The sequence below is a fragment of the Microcaecilia unicolor genome, chromosome 2, assembly GCF_901765095.1.
Source record: "Microcaecilia unicolor chromosome 2, aMicUni1.1, whole genome shotgun sequence".
NCBI lineage: Eukaryota > Metazoa > Chordata > Amphibia > Gymnophiona > Siphonopidae > Microcaecilia > Microcaecilia unicolor.
The window spans coordinates 108,651,494-108,673,126 of NC_044032.1; the positions used below are offsets into that span (position 1 = coordinate 108,651,494).

The 21,633-nt window shown below is 42.5% G+C and overlaps 1 protein-coding gene across 1 annotated transcript in view; it reads right to left on the bottom strand.

Annotated features, from left to right (window-relative positions):
- The window catches only part of TRIM23 (tripartite motif containing 23), a 123,506-nt gene that overhangs the window by 29,549 nt on the left and 72,324 nt on the right, over positions 1-21,633 (bottom strand). Inside the window, exons 7-9 of the mRNA XM_030193188.1 lie at positions 11,539-11,673; positions 5,027-5,156; positions 2,690-2,800 (exon numbers count right to left, since the gene is read on the bottom strand). Coding sequence (XP_030049048.1) covers positions 2,690-2,800; positions 5,027-5,156; positions 11,539-11,673 — 376 coding nt within the window. The remainder of the gene's footprint in view (positions 1-2,689; positions 2,801-5,026; positions 5,157-11,538; positions 11,674-21,633) is intronic.

Here is a 21,633-nt window from a genome sequence, read left to right on the forward strand (position 1 = left end):
GCTGTTGCTTCCTCGGCGTCGACTCCTCTCCGGCGCCGGGAGCCGGATGCATTGATGGCGACCGATGACGGTGCTTCTTCGTTTTCTTGCGGTGCCCGTCATCGGCGCTTGGTGGAATGGAGGAGGAGGAGGTCGATCCCCCTCGGCCTCGAGGGACCGGGTCCGACAGGGTTCGGTCCCGAGGGCCCTGGGTAGAGGGAGTGACCGGGGCCGATTGCCCACGCGGCCTCTCACCCCTGCCGTCACCGGAGGACCAGCGGGCCGACAGGACCTGTGCTCCTGGGGTCGATGCCATCGGTGCCGATTTCGCGGACATCGATACTGGTACCGAAGAACCGGCCATCAATACCGATGCCGTCGAAGTCGACATCGAGGGGCCGGCGCAAGTTCCAAAAAGACGGTTCCGAAGAACTGCCTCGCTACTTGTGTCCGTTTCCGGAGACCGAGACACAAAGTACACGACTTGGTATCGTGCTCCGGCCCGAGGCACTGGAGGCACCAAGCGTGAGTGTCGGTCTGCGAGATATGCCGGCCGCACCGACCACACTTTTTAAATCCACTCGGGACCTTCGAGGACATCGACGGAAAAATCGCGTTGGCGAAATCAAAGTCGTCGATGGTGGCGGTAAAAATCACACCTCGAAAATAAATCGACCGCGCGGCCACAAGGCCGCAAAGCAACGCCCCCGCTAAGAGACGAGGGAAAATCAAGTTCAGCGCGTTTTTTTTTTTTTAAAGAAAACTAAAGATAAACGCGGCAACGAAAAAATAAGAAGATTCGCGCGATCCGGTTTCCGGGGCTGACAGAGAGAGAGAGACGAACACGGCTCTCTCCAGCGCGGAAAAGAAAAGACTGAGCGGGAACGGTCACGCACGGGCGGGAAGACGGCCGCGCATGCGCGGTGGGCGTGCCCTGCGTGCGGGACCGCCCGCGAAGTTTTGTTCCGGTTGGTAGGGGCTGCCGTGGACGTCAACCCCAGTCGTGAGAACAAGCAGCCTGCTTGTCCTCGGAGAACGCCTGTTTCATTTGTGTCAGAAACGGGCCTTATTTACTCGTTTAAAATAAAAAGAAAACATTTTGCAAATCAGCATACTTACAGCCTCGTTTTTGCACACTGTGGAGCATAATCAACTATTCTTAAAATATTTCTTTAAATCCACACGTGCCTTACTTTATCTTATCATCTGATCAAGAACACACTGGATTCTGTTCACTAGAACAGACTTCAACAAATTGAAAACAAAAAAAGCTATGTAAGCAGCTATGCACCTGAGATCTTTGGCAGATCCATACACAGATGAGATGGAGATAAAATTTGTGGGAAGGGAAGACAAGATCTTCTTCAAATAGAGTAAACTAAAGGGGGCAGTTATCAAGATGTGTTACAGTCATAACATGTGTTTTTTTCACCATTAACAAGCAGTGTTCCCAGATAATATGAATATCATTGCTTGCGAGGTTGATCACAAGCAGTTCTATTCATATACCACACTAACCTGCGATACTGGGAAATTAAGGTGTGGAAACTCTGATCTTAACCTCCCTCCTAAACTACCTATAATTACTAAAATGAGGACGTTATAATGCCCTTGTATCGCTCCATGGTGCGACCGCACCTTGAATATTGTGTTCAATTCTGGTCGCCGCATCTCAAAAAGGATATAGTGGAATTAGAAAAGGTGCAGAGAAGGGCGATGAAAATGATAAAGGGGATGGGACGACTTCCCTATGAGGAAAGGCTAAAGTGGCTAGGGCTCTTCAGCTTGGAGAAAAGACGGCTGAGGGGAAATATGATAGATGTCTATAAAATAATGAGTGGAGTGGAATGTGTAGACGTGATACATCTGTTTACGCTTTCCAAAAATACTAGTATTAGGGGGCATGAAATGAAGCTACAATGTAGTAAATTTAAAACAAAGCAGAGAAACTTTTACTTACTCAACGTGTAATTAAACTCTGGAATTCGTTGCCAGAGAATGTGGTAAAGGCGGTTAGCTTATCACAATTTAAAAAAGGTTTGGACGGCTTCTTAAAGGAAAAGTCCATAGACCATTATTAAATTGGACTTGGGGAAAATCCACTATTTCTGGGATAAGCAGTATAAAATGTTTTGTACTTTTTTGGGATCTAGCCAGGTATTTGTGACCTGGATTGGTCACTGTTGGAAACAGGATGCTGGGCTTGATGGACCTTTGGTTTGTTCTAGTATGACAATACTTATGTACATGTCAGAATATTTTAATATAGTAACTTGAGATTTACATATTATAATAAATATAATTTCCTATTCCAAGTCATGAGGTTGGAAAACCTGGAATCTCTTATTTGTGAGGCAGAAGAAATGGTAGCCAGGCTGTTATTAATATTACCATCCAATAGCAGCTAGATAACCTGAGGCACATGTATGCAAAGCAGTTTGATAGGGGTCAGAGACCTTGGAAGAGAAAACAGTGAATACATGAGCTCTAGAAATGTTCCTGCTTTAAAAACTAGGTCACCTGTTGTATCTTCCAACAGAAAGCAAAATGATATACAAGAGGCAACCACAACCCTCTTCACACAAACATTTTCATCTTTTGTTTCTTAAACTAAAAATCTTTCCACACTTACTAAAATTACTATTCATAAAAATAGTACAAAAACTGAAAACTAGTGTGAAGTTCAAAGATGTGACTGCAAGAATCTTACCTTGTGTATTAAGATAATAATGCTTCCATAAGGGTCGCAATTTATGCTTGCCTCCTACATCCCAAATAGTAAATTTCAGATTTTTATATTCAACTGTTTCAACATTAAAACCTAAAATGTAAAACACAGATATGACATCTTATTCCTGGCTGCATCATGTACTTTGCAGGTACATTATGTAATTTCAAGAAATACTGTATTTTCTATCAGAGACCCGATGTTAGGAACAAACTGCTAATCGGTTGAGGAATATTATAGATTTGCCTATTTTTAAGAACCAGTTAAAAATTTATCTAAGCATTTATTTCCTGAAAGGTGATTGTGTTGTACTGCAATGATAGTAAGTAACTGAGTTTGTATTGCTTTTATGTATGTTTTATTGTAACCCACCTAAGAATAGGTGGGCTAGAAATGTTTTAAATAAATAATAAATCAAAGTGGCTATTATATATTAGTTTCAAAATATTTCAAAATTTCCTCATATTAAAATTTTTAACAGTCTCAAAATGTGAACAGAGCCTCTATGAATGTTCAAACAAGCATATGTTACATCTCAAAAATTCAATAAAGAAAATAGAATTAGTTTAATGAAGGTTTCTGACCGAAAGAAATCATTAAGCCTGAATGGACAATGAAGTCAGTGGACTAAGAACTACTGAGCTCTTTTCCTCTATTTTTAGATGGCATTAGTTTCTAGAGTCACTTTTCATGATAATACAGACTGGCTTGGGTGTTTATTTTATTTTTGTTACATTTGTACCCCGCGCTTTCCCACTCATGGCAGGCTCAATGCGGCGGGCAATGGAGGGTTAAGTGACTTGCCCAGAGTCACAAGGAGCTGCCTGTGCCGGGAATCGAACTCAGTTCCTCAGGACCAAAGTCCACCACCCTAACCACTAGGCCACTCCTCCACTCACAGCCTGGCTTGGGTGTTTGTAAATTTTGGATAGAAGAGTGAAAAGCACAGGCTTCTCAATTTTGTTGGTGGTTGCACAGCAGAAGACATTACTTCCTTATGTGCCTTGACAGAGATCTACCAGTTTAAGAAGTTTCCATTCATATAACCTCCATATATGTAAAATGTTTAAAAGCTCACTATCCTGAGCACCAGCAGACAACACTCAAGAGGCTGTCACTCACCTCCAAGAATTCACCTGACTTTGTGCACCACCTATTAATTTTCCTGGGTTTAGTAGCACAGCCAGTACTGAATTTTTGGCATGGCCTAAGAGTAACATGAGTGAACACTAGGCAGTGCTGTTCTTGACACCACCTCCAGCTCTCCTCTCATTCACCTATGCTGCTGGTACTGACTAGGTGGGCCAGCAGCACAGGTGAATGAACCACCCAGGCCCACCCCTAGCAACACCCCAGTTGGTCTCCTCCAGTATTTTCCCTCTTACTAGAGAGTTGTTCAAGTTCTGTTTTAAAAATAAAAAACCTGCATATTTACAGTGTAGGGAACATCCCTTGAAGAAAGAATCATATACTGAAGGGGACACTTGCTGTTACAACTAAAATCTTAAGAAATCTTGGAACATTCCACTCTGTCGCTTATAAACTGCTTAAATCAATCACGGAATCAAAGAGGTTTTCAGAAAGACATACTAAATTAATTTAAAAAATTTTTTTAATACCTATCAAACAAATAGGACTTCAAAGGCTTCCTAAACTTTAAAGAATTTGGAATTGTTCGAATAGAGACAGGAATAGTATTCCTTACAAGATTGATAAGCAAAAGAACTATCGTGTATACTTTTATACTGCCCATTTTTGACCCAGGAAAAACCCAATCCTAAAAGAGAGGTAGAGCGAGCTGTCATACTACTAGTAGGGTAAGTATGAGAAATTGGACAAGCACCTATGAAGATCTTATAAACTAAACAGGCCACTTTAAAGTCCACCTGCACTTTCACTGGCAACCAATGAAGTTCTCTCAAAATAGATGACAAATGATCATATTTTTTACAACCAAATGTTAATCTGTAATAGTTGTAATCTATTCAATAACTGTTAATGTATTCCAGCATAAATAACACTGAAAATCAATCTGTGAAAAAATTATCATCTGTACTATCACAAAAAATTGTTCTAGAAAAAAGAAAGAACACACTGCCCACAACTGACGGTTTAAAGAAAATTCTTTTACATAGCGAATGTATCTGATTTTTCATATTGAATTATGTATCAAGTACTTCACCTAGTAGTACCCTTGAAGAAGTTTCAAACTTTACATTCTCTCCCAAATTTATAGTAATAGTTTTTGGCATATTCAACAATGTCTCACAGAAGTAAAGTAACATGCCTTTTCTAAATCACAGCTGTTTCTCAGCTTACCTATTGTTGGAATGGGCTGCATGAACTCATCTTGCTTTAACTTAAACAAAATAGTAGTTTTCCCAGCTCCATCTAATCCCAGGGTCACAACCCGAATCTCCATCTTTGGTCCAATATGTACTCGATTGTCCTAGAATTTAAAGGAGTAACATAGGAACAAAAATAAGCACACAGGCAAAAAAGACTTTAAATGTGATTCTTAAAGCAATAACAATTTCCTATTCAAAAATACAAAAAGCTCAGTATTTGGTGTTATGCACATTACAAGCTGCTTTGTCTGGTCTTTCCCCATAAATGGCACTGGACCCTGCTACCTGAAGGCCTATTTATAGCCATATGCCCTCACTCATACCTGATGTCCCAACAAGATTTTCTTCTTACTGTTCCATCAGTTAAAGAGAAGAGGCACATGCAAATTCAAAATCATGCACTCCCCTGCAAAGTGCGATTTCTCTAGTACAGTTCTCAACCCAGTCCTCAGAACACACCCAGTCAGTCAGGTTTTCAGGATACCCACAATATGCATGAAGTAGATCCGCATACAATGAAGGCAGTGCATGCAAATTTCTGTTGTGCATATTCATTGTGGATATCTTGAAAACCAGACTGGCTTTGGTATGTCCCAAGGACTGGGTTGAGAACTCTGCTTTAGCATGAACTCCCACATAAACTATGTGATAAAGAATGACATGGGGACAAAGTTGGTCCCATCCCGTGCCCACACGCCCTGTCTCCGTCAGCTCTGTCCTCATATGCAGAAGCTGTGAACACTTATTTTATATTTAAATCTTTTTATTAAAATATAAAAAGAAACAATATTATGTGCAACTGTTTATAAATCACAAATAGAAAACAATAACAAGCAGCTATAGTACTCCCCCACCACCACCCTCTCTACCCTTCCAACTCCAACAATAATCGACTTCTACTACCCCAAGGAACCCTAATCCACCCTGTTAAAAATGTCCAGTGTACAAAATACAACCTGTTCTGTATGCCCTAGTGGGAGAGAAATATGCCTTATGAAGCACTGTTATGATTTTTTAAATCTGTGGACAAATAATAATTTCAGGATTCAGCCTAGCTCTCCCATCTTCTATTGTCATTCCTGCAATAGAAAATACCTTCTCAGATGATGTGTTAGTAGCAGAAATGCATAGCATCTCCCGTGCAAATTTTGCCAGTTGTGGCCAGCACTTTTACTTGTTTTTCCAAAAAATTAAAACATCATTGCATCACTTGAACATAATTAACTGTCCAATTCATTAACAGCCCTCAATGTAGAGAATGACACAAGGAAAAAGTTTGTCCCCACAGGCTGTCCTCATCCCCAAGTCACTCTCTATTATGTACTGAAAGAATTATCTCATTCTACCACAATATCGCTTTGAATTAATCCAAACCACGTATTTGTTCAGACCGGAATCGGCTAACGCCGTTAACGGTAATATGTAAGCCACATTGAGCCTGCAAAAAAGGTGGGAAAATGTGGGATACAAATGCAACAAATAAATAAAAATAAATAAATCTTTCCTTTCAAAAACAACAATTTATGGTTCTTTGCATACGTCTCTCAGTACTGTTGAAAATGCTACTTATATAAGAACATAAGTGTTCCCCATACTGGGACAGACCAAACGTCCATCAAGCCCAGTATCCTGTTTCCAACAGTGGCCAATCCAGGTCACAAGTATCTGGCATAATCCCAGAACAGTAAAACAGATTTTATGCTGCTTATCCTAGAAATAAGCAGTGGGTTTTCCCAAGTCCATCTTGATAGTGTCATATGACTTTTCTTTCACGAAATTATCCAAACCATTTTTAAACCCTACTAAAGTAACTGCTTTTACCACATTCTGTGGCAGCGAATTCCAGCGTTTAAGCACAGGTGACTGAAGAAATATTTTCTGCAGTTTGTTTTGTACTGAACTTATAAGGTTGACCTGCCCAGTATTTTATTCTTATTTACTGAAGTTAGTGAATGATTATTCACTGCATTTTTCATTTTAATTGTTTAATGTTATAATATGCAATGTAAAGATATTGCCTATGCTTTCAATTCCCACTTTTGATAGTATGTAATGATAAAAGGTATCTGATTTTTATTTTTCTTTTACAAATGTCTTTTTTCATCCTATATACAGATTAACAGCTGCATATATGTATTATTGTATGCCACACAAGAGAAAAATCACCTAACTCCAGAGAGAAAAGAACGATATCATTACTACCATTGCCCACCTGCAAAGGACACATCTTTCTTCTTTTATTCTTTTTTTTTTACACATAAGCCCTCTATCCCTCTCCCTTCCCTCTTTTTTTCTCAGCAATCAAACCTATACTTGCTCTTCCATCTATCCTTCCCCTCCAATCAAGGAGAGAACCTCATCACCCATAAAAGATTATCAAACCCAAGTTAAACCTCTAAGCTGTTATACATATCAACCAGATTGTAAGTTTCCATCATTTTATTCTTTAATAAATCATTCATGCTTCTGTTTTGCATCAGGCCTGATTTATCCTTTGAAAGCCTCCTTTCAACTATACTTGGACCTGGAAGAATTCTTTAGAAAACTCCGCCTGTAGGTACATTTCCACAAACAAGAGACTCCCAACAGACTGGAATACAATTTTAAACAAAAGAACACATATTTCATCCCACACAATGAACAAAACAATAAATCGGACAACTACATAAAACGTTAGGCATAGGGTAAAATCACAACTTTCCAGCAAACAAAATAAAATTCTGTACAACTTTTCTCCACCAGAAAGAGCAGCCATAAAAAAATCCTACAAAACAACCAAAGCATTGTCATCAAACCTGCAGACAAAGGAGGCTCTGTAATGAGAAGAAGGACACAGACAGCTCTCGGACAACACATACTACAAGAAACTGAGGATTATACAAAACAGCTGAAAAATCTCATCATAACATGTACAGCCACATCTAAAAAAAAACTCATACCAAACCATTCTTCTGTAGGCACATTCTACATGCTACTGAAAATCCACAAACATGGAAACTCTGGAAGACCAATCATATCTGGTACTGGCAAACTTACAGAGAAAATATCTGGATTTATAGAGGGGATTCAGACGTCAGATGAGGGCGGGCCCAGGTCAGGAAAGGAGAGACGTCCTGAAGACTCGGCGGCGATTAGATGTTCTTCTTGCCCGTGCAGCGCCTTCACACAGAGGTGAGAGGCGCTGCGCGGGCCTGGTAAGGCGAAGAGGGGCCCGGTGGAGGGGGGGAGCAGCGGGGACGAGGCACGGGGGCGCAGGATGGCGGGAGGCGAAGTGTGGGAGAAAGAGGAGAGAGAAAGGAAGACAGGAAGGGAGGGGGGTCGGGACTGCTAAAAGTTTGATTTTTATGCTGCAGGGGGAAGCTGGGAGCAGCGGTGACCTCAGGCGGGGAGGGGGGGGGGCCATGGGGTGGAGGATGGCAGGAGCTGTTTAGAAAGAGAGAGAGGAAGAGAGGAAGGAAGGAAGGAAGGGAGGGAGGCTGCCTAAAATCATGATTTTTTTTAATACGGGGGGGAGCGGGGAGCAGCGGCGATCTCAGGCTGGGGGGCAACGACGCCCACAAGGATGTGTTAAGACGTGTCTGTATGACAGCTCCGGCCTTAATGACAGCTCTGACCTCACGTTAAATATATCGCGGTAAATGATTTGGTGTAATCGACGGTATGGTTAGTGCATCCCGAATTGTCCACATTACAATGGTAGTTACTCGTTTGCATTCCGTTTTCGTTAGCTGCTAGCGTCGTCAAAAAATGGCCTTTAATGCATGCTACAGTTTCGTTAAAGGGTCGTTAAGTTTAGTGCATCTGGGCCTCAAAGGAAAGAGACAATCCAGGAATGTAAGACCTTTGAAGTCAAAATGATTAAATATTTTGACACCCACCAGACAGGACGTAAAAAAGATCTGGGTTTTCTAGCCCATTATAAACCATAAAATGTAATGCTTTGTCACTCTCTTATCTACCATGCATCTCTCCCTGTCTCTCATCTACCCAGCTCCCTCTGTTTCACACCTTACCCACCCTACCCTCTTCCTGCGAAACTGTCATTGGAATGCTTTGGTGTTTCTCTTATACATACTGTCATTTATCAACATTTGCTTATTTCTGAACTGAAGAATGGTTACCTTCGAAAGCTAATCAAAAAATGTATTAAGTTAGTCCAATAAAAAAGGTATCATCTTATTTTTTCTCTGCTTTTATTTCTGTTTATTACCTTTAAAAGTGGACTAACACGGCTACCACATCACTCCATCATTTTATAAAAGAGTCCCAAAACTTTTTCTGACCTTCCCATCTTGTTGTTTCTGTACGCAGCTATGCATTCCATTAAACAAATATCCAGCAATTTCTGAACCACCTCCAGTACTATAGGGTTCCTCCAATGTTCAGCAATGCAGATTTTCACTGCTACCAGACAATCATTCAAATCTATCCTCCCTCATTTTCTCATGTGATCCAGCAAGTTCAAAAGACAATACTCTGGTGTCAAGTTAATGATCTTCCCAGTACTCCCTTGTTATCAAATCCTTTACTCTGCCTCAAAGTTTTTCAGGACATACCCACCCAAGGTGATAGAAACCACCCCAATTCCTGAAGTCCCTCAAATATAGGCTCCTTCCACATTGTTTCAGTGTGACATATACCCTTATACAGACCTTGTACACAGTTTCCTGCGATTGCACAGACACTGGAGGCACCTTACTTTTTTAAATACTGCTACCCATTTCTCATGAGCAAAAGCCATCCCCATGTACCTCAACTAGTTTCTCTGAAAGGCTACCTCTCCTTCTGTACTCCCCATTAAGATAGCATAACGGAGTGTTTAAGTTGGTCAAGTTCAATTGTGTGCATATTTAGTATTATTTGATGCATTTATGTTAGTTTTGTCAGTTTCTTTTAACATTAGCATGCTTTATTTATTGTAATTTGTTTGATTTTTTTTTATGTACCTTGCTTTCAGCACATGTTTGTAGAGACAAGAAAGAAATCTAAATAAAAAAATGGAATATCAGACAAAGCACTATAACAAAAGCTCCTAACATCATTCAATATCCAGTATTCATCAGGAACCAGACAGCCTCATTCATTTTAACATGGATAGTAAAATACAGTGCAATTTCATAGTAAAACTACAATCAGATTCTGGCAATGAAGATCAATCAGCCCTTCCACTTCCTCAGTATAACAACATATACAAAAACTAAACTCCTCAGGTGACAAGAACCTCCAAGTAGTGGAATGGAAGAGTAGCCTAATGGTTAGAACAGTGGGCTGAGAACCAGGGGAACCCAGCTCAGAACCCACTGCAGCTCCTTGTGATCATAAGTCACTTAACCTCCACTGCCCCAGGTACAAGAACATAAGTGCTTAACACACTGGGACAGACCGAAGGTCCATCTAGCCCAGTATTCTGTTTCCAACAGTGGTCAACCCAGGTCAAAAATACCTGGCAAGATCCCAAAACAGTAGAATACATTTTATGGTGCTTATCCTAGAAATAAGCAGAGGATTTTCCCCAAGGCCATGTTAATAATGGCTGATGGACTTTTCTTTTAGGAAGGTATCCAAACCTTTTTAAACCCCACTAAGCTAATTGCTTTTACAACATTCTCTGGCAACAAATTCCAGAGTTTAATTATACACTGCGTGAAGAAATATTTTCTCCAATTTGTTTTAAAATTACTACTTTGTAGTTTCATTGCATGCCCCCTAATCCTAGTATTTTTATAAAGAGTAAACAAGCGATTCACATCTACCTGTTCCACTCCACTCATTATTTTATAGACCTCTATCATATCTCCTCTCCGCCATTTTTTCTCCAAGCTCAACAGCCCTAGCCGCTTCAGCCTTTCCTCACAGGGAAGTTTTCCCATCCCCTTTATCATTTTTGTCACCCTTCTCTGTACCTTTTCTAATTCCATTATATCTTTTTTTGAGGTGCGGTGACCAGAATTGCACACAGTACTCTAGGTGTGATTTCACCATGGAGCGATATAAAGACAGTATAACATCCTCATTTTTGTTTTCCATTCCTTTCCTAATAATACCTAACATTCTATTTGCTTTCTTAGCTGCTGCTACATACTGAGCAGAGGGTTTCAATGTACCATCAATGACACCTAGATTCTTTTCATGATCGGTGACTCCTAATGAGGAACCTTGCATCACATAGCTATAGTTCAGGTTCCTCTTTCCCACATCGCTTTGCACTTGCTCACATTGGAAAGTAATGGGGCATCCAAATGGCACTTTCCTCTGGAGTCTTTTATGAGGTACTCTGTCAAATGCTTTTTGAAAATCCAGATACACAACATCAACCGGTTCACCTTCATCCACATGTTTGTTCACCCCTTCAAAGAAATGTAGTAGATTGGTGAGGCAAAATTTCCCTTCACTAAATCCATGTTGGCTTTAGGACTATTTGTACTGAATGTACATTGCTTTGAGGCAGTATATAAGAAATTAAACAAAATAAAAAAAATGTACCTTTGTAAAAGTGACTGGGATGCTTGAATCCAGCTGTATGTTATCTGCAAGTTCTGTAAACTGCTGCTGTTGTTTTTGTAGAGTTTCCAGTAGCCTTGTAATTTCTTGCTTAGCTAACACAACCCTACAGTCATCCTTAACCAAAAAAAAAAGTTGCAGATTATTTTTCTTAAAGCATTTTCAAAGATACAACCCATTCCTATCTCTGGTAAAAAAGGGCATACAACAGTATTCCTATTGATTTTTATTTCTTTTCTGCCTTTACGTGAAATTTGCTTTGAATTTATAGCCATATGAAACCATAAAATACAGAACACACTACCTACAATTTCTTAATTTTACATAATGAATTGGTCTTAACAGATCAGAAATTTTCTTGCAAATTGTTTCCCAGTGACCTTCACCAGGCAACTATTCACCTAAATTGGAACCCCATTTATTTTTTAATGCTTTTCTCACATCTTCTATACCAATGAGTTGCTATAACAGTTTTTGTGATTTTTCTAAAAAAGAAATAATTAAAAAAAAATCCAGTCTACATGGATAATTTATGGACCTTTCCTTCAGAATCTGGTCAAAATCCTCTTTTGAATCCTGTTACATTGTCAGGTTCACCACATCCTCCCAGTAACAGATTCCACAGCTTAATTATGCACTGTGTAAAATTTAGTAAGTTAAAAAAAAATACTTTTCTACAATTTATTTTCATTATTCTGGTCATTAGTTGCATAGTGTCCTTTTCTTTTAACCTTTCAAAAAAAAAAAATGAAAACAATTCCCTATTTGTTCCACCCCTTTCACGATTTTATGAACTTCTATTATATCCCCTTCTCAGTCATCTTTTTTCCAAGCTTAAGAGCCCTAACCTGTTTAGCCTTTCTTCATAATGGAGCTGTTCAATCCGTTTTATTATTTAACTGCCCTTCTTTGAGCCTTTTCTAGTTCTGCTATATTCTTTTTGAGATAGAGAGACCAGAACTGCACACAAAGGGTAAGTCCATAAACCGAAACCTTAGTCTAGGTTCCACAATGTCGAGCACTTAGTGTCAATTCTATAATGGCATCTTAGTGCCAAGATTCCATGATAGAATACCTGCTTAAGATTGGCTTAGTGTGTAGGTATGTCATCTCAACGGCAGGCATAAGTTGGTACACCAAGAGGCTCATTTTCAAAGCACTTAGCCTCCCAAAGTTCCATAGAAACCAATGGAACTTAGCCTCCCAAAGTGCTTTGAAAATATGCCTCCAAGTGATGCAAGTAGATTACAGTATAAAACTACATGCCTGACTGGGAGATATGCCCATGGCCAGCCCATGCATATGCCCCCTCTGCAGTCAGGTACTATGGAACTTAGGCGCTACCTTATAGAATATTTAGTGCACATAATTGCCTTTGACACGCATATGTTGCATCTACCTCTATGTGCCACTTTATTAAATTGTCCTCATAATACTCAAGGTGCAGTCACACCAGAGACCTATCTAGAGGCATTATGACATTCTCATTTTTTTCTCCATCCCTTTTGAATAATCCCTAATATTCTTTTCTTTTTTTTTCTTAACTAACACAATGCACTTAGCTGCATGAGCCTTCAAAATTGGTAGCATCACAAATTAATTGAAGGACCTGACATGGGCCGTGTTTCAGTAAATGCCTGCCTCAGGGGTTATGTATATAGTGAAAAAGGCTTTAAGTAATTAACAGCAATATGGAGGCGATCCAGTAGCCCTGGGATGGATCACTACATTCAGTCAAAAGTAGGTGGTTTGATGGGGGGGCCTCGTCAACAGCAAACTTCTCATGAAGTGAACATCTAAAGGATGTACAGAGATGGGTTTACCGCTAACCCGGTGATAAGCACTAATTGTACAGAGTTGGTCTTCAAACCAGACTCAGAGAGGTGAATGAAGTATTCAAGCAATTTTTGTGTGGGGCAAGAGAAAGGATCTAGGGGCTCTGCCCTCACATCAAACCACCTGCATTTACATATAAAAGACCTCTTAGTAGAATCTTTTCTAGAAGCCAGCAAGATCATGGAGACACTCTCAGGCAGTTGCAAAGAGTCAAATTCTATGCTCTCAACATCTCAAAGCCATAAGGGCCAGGGACTGGAGACTGAGGTGTAGAAGAACCCCTTTGTTCTGCGTGATTAGTATTGGAAAGTTGCCCAGCCTCCACAGCTTTTCAGAGGGCAACTCCAGAAGTAGAGGGAACCATATCTGCCTCAGCCAGAAAGGGGCAATGAGGATCATGGTCCCCCGATCCTGCCTGAGTTTCAGCAAAGTCTTCCCTATTAGAGGAATGAGAGGAGAGAGGATGCACTTCCCTTCTCCCAACTGAGGAGGAATAAGTCTAATGCTAGTCTGCTGTGTGATTTGAGTCTACAGCAGAATTGAGGGACTTCATTGTTGAGGTGAGTGATAAAGAGATCCATCAAACGGGTGTCCCACTCTCACAAGATATTGCAGGCAATGCCCATGTTGAGTGACCACTCGTGTGGTTGTATTATCCTGCTCAGCTTGCCTGCCAGACTGTTGTCTTTCCTCACGAGGTATATGGCTCAAATCATCATGCTTTGACTGAAGGCCCAATGCCACATCCTGAAGGCCTCCTGACACAGGGGTTAGGATCCCGCACCCCCGCTTGTTCACATAATAAATGGCAACCTGATTGAAAGAGAATAATTTGGTTTGTCAGCCACTCTCTGAAAGCCTTTAAAGCATTCCAAATCGCCTGTAGCTTTAGAAGGTTGATCAAGTAACTGTACTTTTGAGCAGACCAGACTCCCCTAGTATGAAGCTCATCCACATGGGGTCCCCAACCTAGAGCAGATGCATCCATAGTCAAACCTTTCTAGGGTAGAGGAGTTTAGAATGAAGTCCAGGGCCAAACCGTCTACAAGTGGAGTGACCAGGTGAGCTCCAGAGTTAGGGAGATAACATCCGCTAGGCTCCCCATGGCTTGTGTCCACTGAGAATCTAGGGTCCATTGGGCACCTCTCAAGTGGAGGCATGACATGAACAGTGGAAGCCTTGTGGCCCAGTAACCTTAACATCTGCAACGCTCACACCTACTGGCTGTCTCGAATCTGAGTGGCCATGGCCACTTGGCCCTCGGCATGAGGCAGATAGGCCTGAGCCTGCACTGTGTCTAGCAAGGCTCCAATGAACTCCAAGTGCTAAACAAGGAGTAGAAGGGACTTCGGGTAGTTGAAACCGAACACTAGTACTTCCATGTGAGGAAGAGAGTGGTATAGTGGTAAGTGCTACTAAAAACATTCCCTCACTGAGGTTGAAATTTAGCCACCTTACAGCAGGTGGAGCTAAACCTGCCATGTCAGAGGCTGAGTCAAAGGGGTTGGGCTCAGGACAGAAGGTGGTTAAATGCCCTGGAGCAGAGTGGATCAGGGAGGCCATGAGTGAAGGAATCATCCAAGGGGTTCCCCATTAGCTGCAATACCTGAGAAGAGCTTGGGGAAGAGGAGCTGCCCTCAGCAGAGATTGCTACCCTGTGTTTGCCAGACGCAGAGGGCTTCATTGAGGTAGGACAAGTTTCCTTAGAACTTTAAGTTAAGGGAGTGTTGACTAAACCCATGAAGCTGTGTTGGGGAGAGACTACAGGAACTCTGAGAGTTAACAAGTAAGAGTTAAGAAGTGATGCACTTAGGGAATAGAAATCCACGGGAGACGTATGTGTTAGGCGGGGAGAGTCTGATAAGTACAGACGGGGAGAGAGATCTTGGGGTGATAGTATCTGAGGATTTGAAGGCGACGAAACAGTGTGACAAGGCAGTGGCCATAGCTAGAAGGTTGTTAGGCTGTATAGAGAGAGGTGTGACCAGCAGAAGAAAGGGGGTGTTGATGCCCCTGTATAAATCGTTGGGGAGGCCCCACCTAGAGTATTGTGTTCAGTGTTGGAGGCCGTATCTTGCTAAGAATGTAAAAAGAATTGAAGCGGTGCAAAGAAAAGCTACGAGAATGGTATGGGATTTGCATTACAAGACGTATGAGGAGAGACTTGCTGACCTGAACATGTATACTCTGGAGGAAAGGAGAAACAGGGGTGATATGATACAGACGTTCAAATATTTGAAAGGTATTAATCCGCAAACGAACCTTTTCCGGAGATGCGAAGGCGGTAGAACGAGAGGACATGAAATGAGATTGAAGGAATGGATCCTAAGGAGCTTAGCCGAGATTGGGTGGCACAGCCGGAGGCGGGGATGGTGCTGGGCAGACTTATACGATCTGTGCCAGAGCCGGTGGTGGGAGGCGGGGCTGGTGGTTGGGAGGCGGGGATAGTGCTGGGCAGACTTATGTGGTCTGTGCCCTGAAAAGGACAGGTACAAATCAAGGTAAGGTATACGCAAAAAGTAGCACATATGAGTTTATCCTGTTGGGCAGACTGGATGGACCGTGCAGGTCTTTTTCTGCCGTCATCTACTATGTTACTATGTGTTGAACTGGTGGAAGCGGAAGCCATGTCTGGGAATGGCTGTAGAGACCCTAGAGCAAGAGGGAAAAGTAGCGCGCACTGAATCATACAGCCTGTCATGGACAGGGATCAAAAGTAACTATAGTAAAGCTCCAAATGATTGTTGTTTAGAGCAATGTTTCCCAAGTCCGGTTCTGGAGTACCCCTTGCTAGTCAGGCTTTCAGGGTATCCACAGTGAATGTGTGTGAAAGATTTGCATATAATGGAGGCAGTGTATGCAAATCAAGTTCATGCATATTCATTGTGGATATCCTGAAAACCTGACTGGCAAGGGGTACTCCAGGACTGGACTTGGGAAGCACTGGTTTACAGTTTCCATCCTGTGGAGAGAACAGACATGGGCAGTCCTTTGAATTTAATAACGCTATTGTTTTACTTACAACCATTGTGCGTGGCTATATTTCTAAGAGTTCCATCCCTGGCCATGGCATCACGTTATCACACCCCAACACCCGAACAGTCTTCCTCTGACTCCTAAGCACCTTCCCTGGATGTAGTCCTGACCAGCCAATTGTCCAGGTAGGGAAACGTATGAACTGTCTGCGAAGTGATGCTGAGACTACTGCTAGACATTTTGTGAAGACCCTGGGGAGTGGACACGAGGCCAAACGGAAGGACACAGTACTGGCAGTGGTGTTTCCCTACTTAAAATCTGAGATACTTCCAGTGGCCTGGGAGTATCTGAACGTGAGTGAGAGCATCCTTTAAGTCCAGAGAGCAAAGCCAATCGTTCGCCTGAGAACATCTGCCCAGGGAAAACATCCTGAACTTTTCCTTTCCACCAGCTATGGAGACACCCTCAGGCAATCGAAGGGAAGCAAATTCTATGCTCTCAACATCCAAGCAGTGAGGGCCAGGAACTGGAGACTGGGATGCAGAACAGACTCCTCGTTCTGGGTGATGAAGGTCAGAAAATGGTTCAATCTCCACAGTTCTTTGGAAGAAACTCCAGAAGAGGGAACCATATCTGTCTCGGCCAATAAGGAGTGACTAAGATCATGGTTCCTTAGTCCTGCTTGAGTTTCAGCAGTTTTTTCCCAATCCTTATCAAAGACTAGTAAAAATGGCCCGTTTCTGTTTTATAGGAAACGGGCGCTAGCAAGGTTTTCCTGGGAGTGTGTATGTTTGAGTGTGTGTGAGAGTGAATGTGTGAGTGTGTGTGTGTGTGACAGAGAGTGAGAGTGGGTGCGAGTGTGTGTGTAAGAATGAGAGTATGTGCCAGGGTCCACCCTCCCTCCCAGTTCCAGGGTCATCATCCCCCCCGGTCTGTCTCCCAGTTGCAGGGTTCCCCCCCCCCCCCCGCCTCCCAGTTGCAGGGGGGTCCCCCCTCCCTCGCTCCCTTTGTCCTTCACATTTTAAGGTACTGTGTATCAACAATTTTAAAAGGACAATGTGCAGCAGCAGCTCCTAGGTTTCACTGTTTTTGAGTGTATGCCAATGAGGGCTGCGTAGGGGAGTGGAAACAGAGATTGGTGAATGTGCTTCGTTGCTTACCATAGACTTGCTGTGCTCTCTTCCACTCCTGTGTATTAGACGTCCTGCAGCATCTCGTAGGTTTGCTTGCTCTGTTGTTAGTGAACGGGGATGAGCGATGCGCTGGAGTCGGACCCGCTGGTCTTTCCCTCCGCCCTCTTACGAGTGGACCCCGACCGTCGCTGTGATCCGTCACTGGCCTCCTTGACATCCTATACGCTTGCCGTGTCGCCGCCTTCCCTCTTCGTCCTCTCCGACAGTCCGAATCCGGAGTTGGAGAAGAGAGGGAGGGCGGCGGCGTTTGATGGTGGTTATTGTGCGCGTGTGGTTCAGGAGGTTGGCAGCCAGTCTGTTGTGATTCCTAGGCAGGGGGAGGAGTAGGGGCTCCGCGTGTTTCCCTACTCCTCCCCCTGTCTGGGTCGCTGTTTGCTGCTGCCTACTGCACCCCCTGGCTGTTACTCCTCCCCCTGCCTGGGTCGCTGTTTCCTGCTGACGTCACTGATCTACTCCATGAAGCAGACCACCTCCAGCGGAAGCCACGGTCCCAGGCAGCCTCAGAACGTTGGAGGTGAGAATTATTATATAGGATATGGGAGGATACGCATACAGGAATCCCTCCCCCCAACTGAAGAGGAAGGCATCCGACGCTAGCCTGCTGTGGAACATGAGGTTAAGTTGGCTCCAAGTCTGGAGCAGTACTGAGGGACTCTGTTGTTGAGATGAGTGCTCTACTCTCGGAAGATCTTGCGAGCAAAACCCATATTGAGAAACCACTCATGCTCAGCCTGTTCACCAGACTACTGTCTTTCCCTGTCAGGTATGTGGTTTGGAGCACCATGCTGTGGCTGATGGCCTAATTCCACATCCCAACCGCCTCCTGACACAAGGGGTAGAGCCCGTGCCCACCCCCTCCCCACCCCAGCTTGTTGATATAGCACATGGCAACCTGATAGTTTGGATTAGAACAATTTTGTTGAGCAGCCCATCTCTGAAACCCTTTAAAGTGTTCCAGATTGACCATAGCTCCAGGAGACTGATTTAAAGTCTAGTCCCCTGAGCGGACCAGTGTCTCTAAGAGTGAAGCCCATCTACATGAGCTCCCCATCACAGACTGGATGTATCCATAATCAGAACTTTTTGGTTTGGAGGAATTTGGAATGGGAGTCCAAGGGTCAAACTGGGCTGAACAATCCACCAGAGAAGCAACTAAGCCAACTCTGGTATACCTGTTGAGACATCCACAAGGTTCTCTGTGGCCCGGCACTACTGGGAAGAGGGTGTTCATTGGGCAACCCACAAATGGAGGCCAGCCATGTGAGTGATATGTACCGTGGAGGCCATGTGATGTAATAGCCTCAACATCCTCCAAGCTGTGACCTGCTTGCTGTGCTGAACCAGAGTGTCAGTGGCAATGAGAGTACTCACCTGTATCTGAAGCAGGTAGGCTCGAGCTTGCACAGTGTCCAGCAGAGCTCCAATGTACTCCCAACTGCTGCATAGGGAGCAAGGGCAGGAGCTTCTGAGAATACTATACACTCCTTCAACTTTCGCCTGAAAACCTCCAAGATGCAGAGGCCACAAAAGGAACAGGCAAGAGACAGGGACTTGATACTATCAATTCTATTTTTTATTAGGTCTGCTACCTCTTCTACCTTGTCCCCAAAACGGCTGTAGGCCTCAGCAAAGGACATCCACCAGCTTTTCCTGAATTGTTGGTTCTAGGTCCAAGACACATGACCATGAAAAGTAAACACATGCCTGCACTTTTTTCTTTCTCTTCAGATTTTGAATCACAGTCTTTAGATCAGTGGTTCCCAAACCTGGTCCTGGAGGCACCCCAGCTAGTCAGGTTTTCAGGATACCCACAATAAATATTCATGAAAGATTTGAATGCACTGCCTCCACTGCAAACAGCTCTCTCTCATGAATATTCATTGTGGGTATCCTGAAAATCTGACTGGCAGAAGTGCCTCCAGGGCTAGGTTTGGGAATCAGTGCTTTAGATAATCAAGTGTCTCATTTGCAGTATGTCTTTGAGAAAATTGTCTTCACCCAGCTCTCATCACTCTCTTTTATCTCACCTCTCTTCACTCAAGCATTCTGGCACAGTACTGAATTGGTTTGCCTCTTATCTTACTGATCGTTCTTGTCACGTTGAAACCACTGTCTCGGTTTCTGCTTCTCAAATCTCTCTTCTGAGGGGTTCCACAGGGCTCTGTCCTGTCACTTCTGTTGTTTAATCTATTTTTGAGTCCCCTTGACACCCTCATTCAGTCCACCAGGATCTATTTCCATTTCTACACCAATGATATTCTCTTCATTTTCCCTACGAACCTGTTCAGAAGGAATGGATCCTAAGGAGCTTAGCTGAGATTGGGTAGCAGAGCCAGCCGGTGGTGGGAGGCGAGGATAGTGCTGGGCAGACTTATATGGTCTGTGCCAGAGCCAGTGGTGGGAGGCGGGGCTGGTGGTTGGGAGGCGGGGATAGTGCTGGGCAGACTTATACGGTCTGTGCCCTGAAGAGGACAGGTACAAATCAAAGTAGGGTATACACAAAAAGTAGCACATATGAGTTTGTCTTGTTGGGCAGACTGGATGGACCATGCAGGTCTTTTTCTGCCGTCATTTACTATGTTACTATGTTACCTTTCTTCCCCCAATATTGGTCCTCTACGTGAATACCTGAATCAGGTTTCCACCTGGCTTTCTGCTCACAGACTAGTCTTGAACCCCCAGAAAACTATTGCTTGTTGGTTTACAGGAGACCTCTCTATGCCTTCTCTTGCACTGAATCTATTTGGTACTCCCATCTCTCCAGTCGATTCTTTCCGTTACTTAGATATTACATTAGATTCAAATCTCTTTTACTCCTCAATTCTCTGGTCTCTATGTCAGGTTTCTATATTCTGCATCAATTTCGTTTTGTTAGAAAATATCTCACTCCCACTTTTCACTCACTTATCCTATCCCTACTGGTCACCAGAATGGATTACTGTAACATCGCTTATTTAGGTTGTAGCCGGCCTAATCTTAGACGTCTTCAGTCACTCCAAAATACTGCCATCCACCTTCTCCGTCACACTTGTAGGTTCACTCATGTTACCCCCCCTTGCTGCAGAAATATCATTGGCTCCCTGTGGAACAACGTATTATTCACAAGCTTCTCACTCCGACTTTCAAGGCTCTTAAAGTGGGTGTCCCTTCTTATCTATCCTCACTGTACCTTATTCTCCTGCTTATCTGCTCTTCTCTCAACAACTTCAGTCTAGTTCTCCCCAATCCTAGAAATGTGCAACTTGAGAGTGTATATATATATATAGTTTGATCAATATGTGTTGTCATATTTTTAGGGCAAATATTTTTAATTAAAAAAAAAATGTATATAGGAACTCACATTCTATATAGGAACGGACAATTTTTACATAAAAATCATTTTGTTAAAGTAATGACATAATATGATTATGGACGTTTCAATCCTTTTCTTAGTCGGCCAGCAGTCTAATTTAAATTTAGTTTTTTCTTTTTTATACTATCATTTTATATTATCATTCATTTTGGATAGTAAATATTATCTATGTCAATAGGGTGCATATCACTAATATTAGGTGTAATCACCTATACATATGCAAGAGGTCATTTGCATCAATATGTCACTATGACGGTTTTTATATTTAACTTGCAAATAAATCCCACACGTTTGAATATACAAAGTAGTAGTAAGTTTTAATACATTGTCATTTAGTTATAAACAATTAATATTACCATCTTTTTAATTGTTCAACGTTAAAATACGTCCAATGCCATTTTTCACGTCACCAAGTTGTATGCATTTAAACTGGACTGTTCTAACGAAACTCTTTTTGTCTTATTGAAACTCACACTGAAGATGTGCGTGAGTTCTATATTGTTTGACATCGGGAGGTAAGCGTCTTTTTTTAACGTTAGTGATTGAATATAATACTACAGTTGTTTTTGAACTGTTAGCAATTAAATAGTATTCCTTACTGCTTTATATTTGGTTACTATTATAATATTAGGCTAAATGTTCGTTACATGTCAATCCCAATTATTCATTGCAAGAGGCTATTTGCATTTACACATCACTATAACGGTTTTTATATTTAAA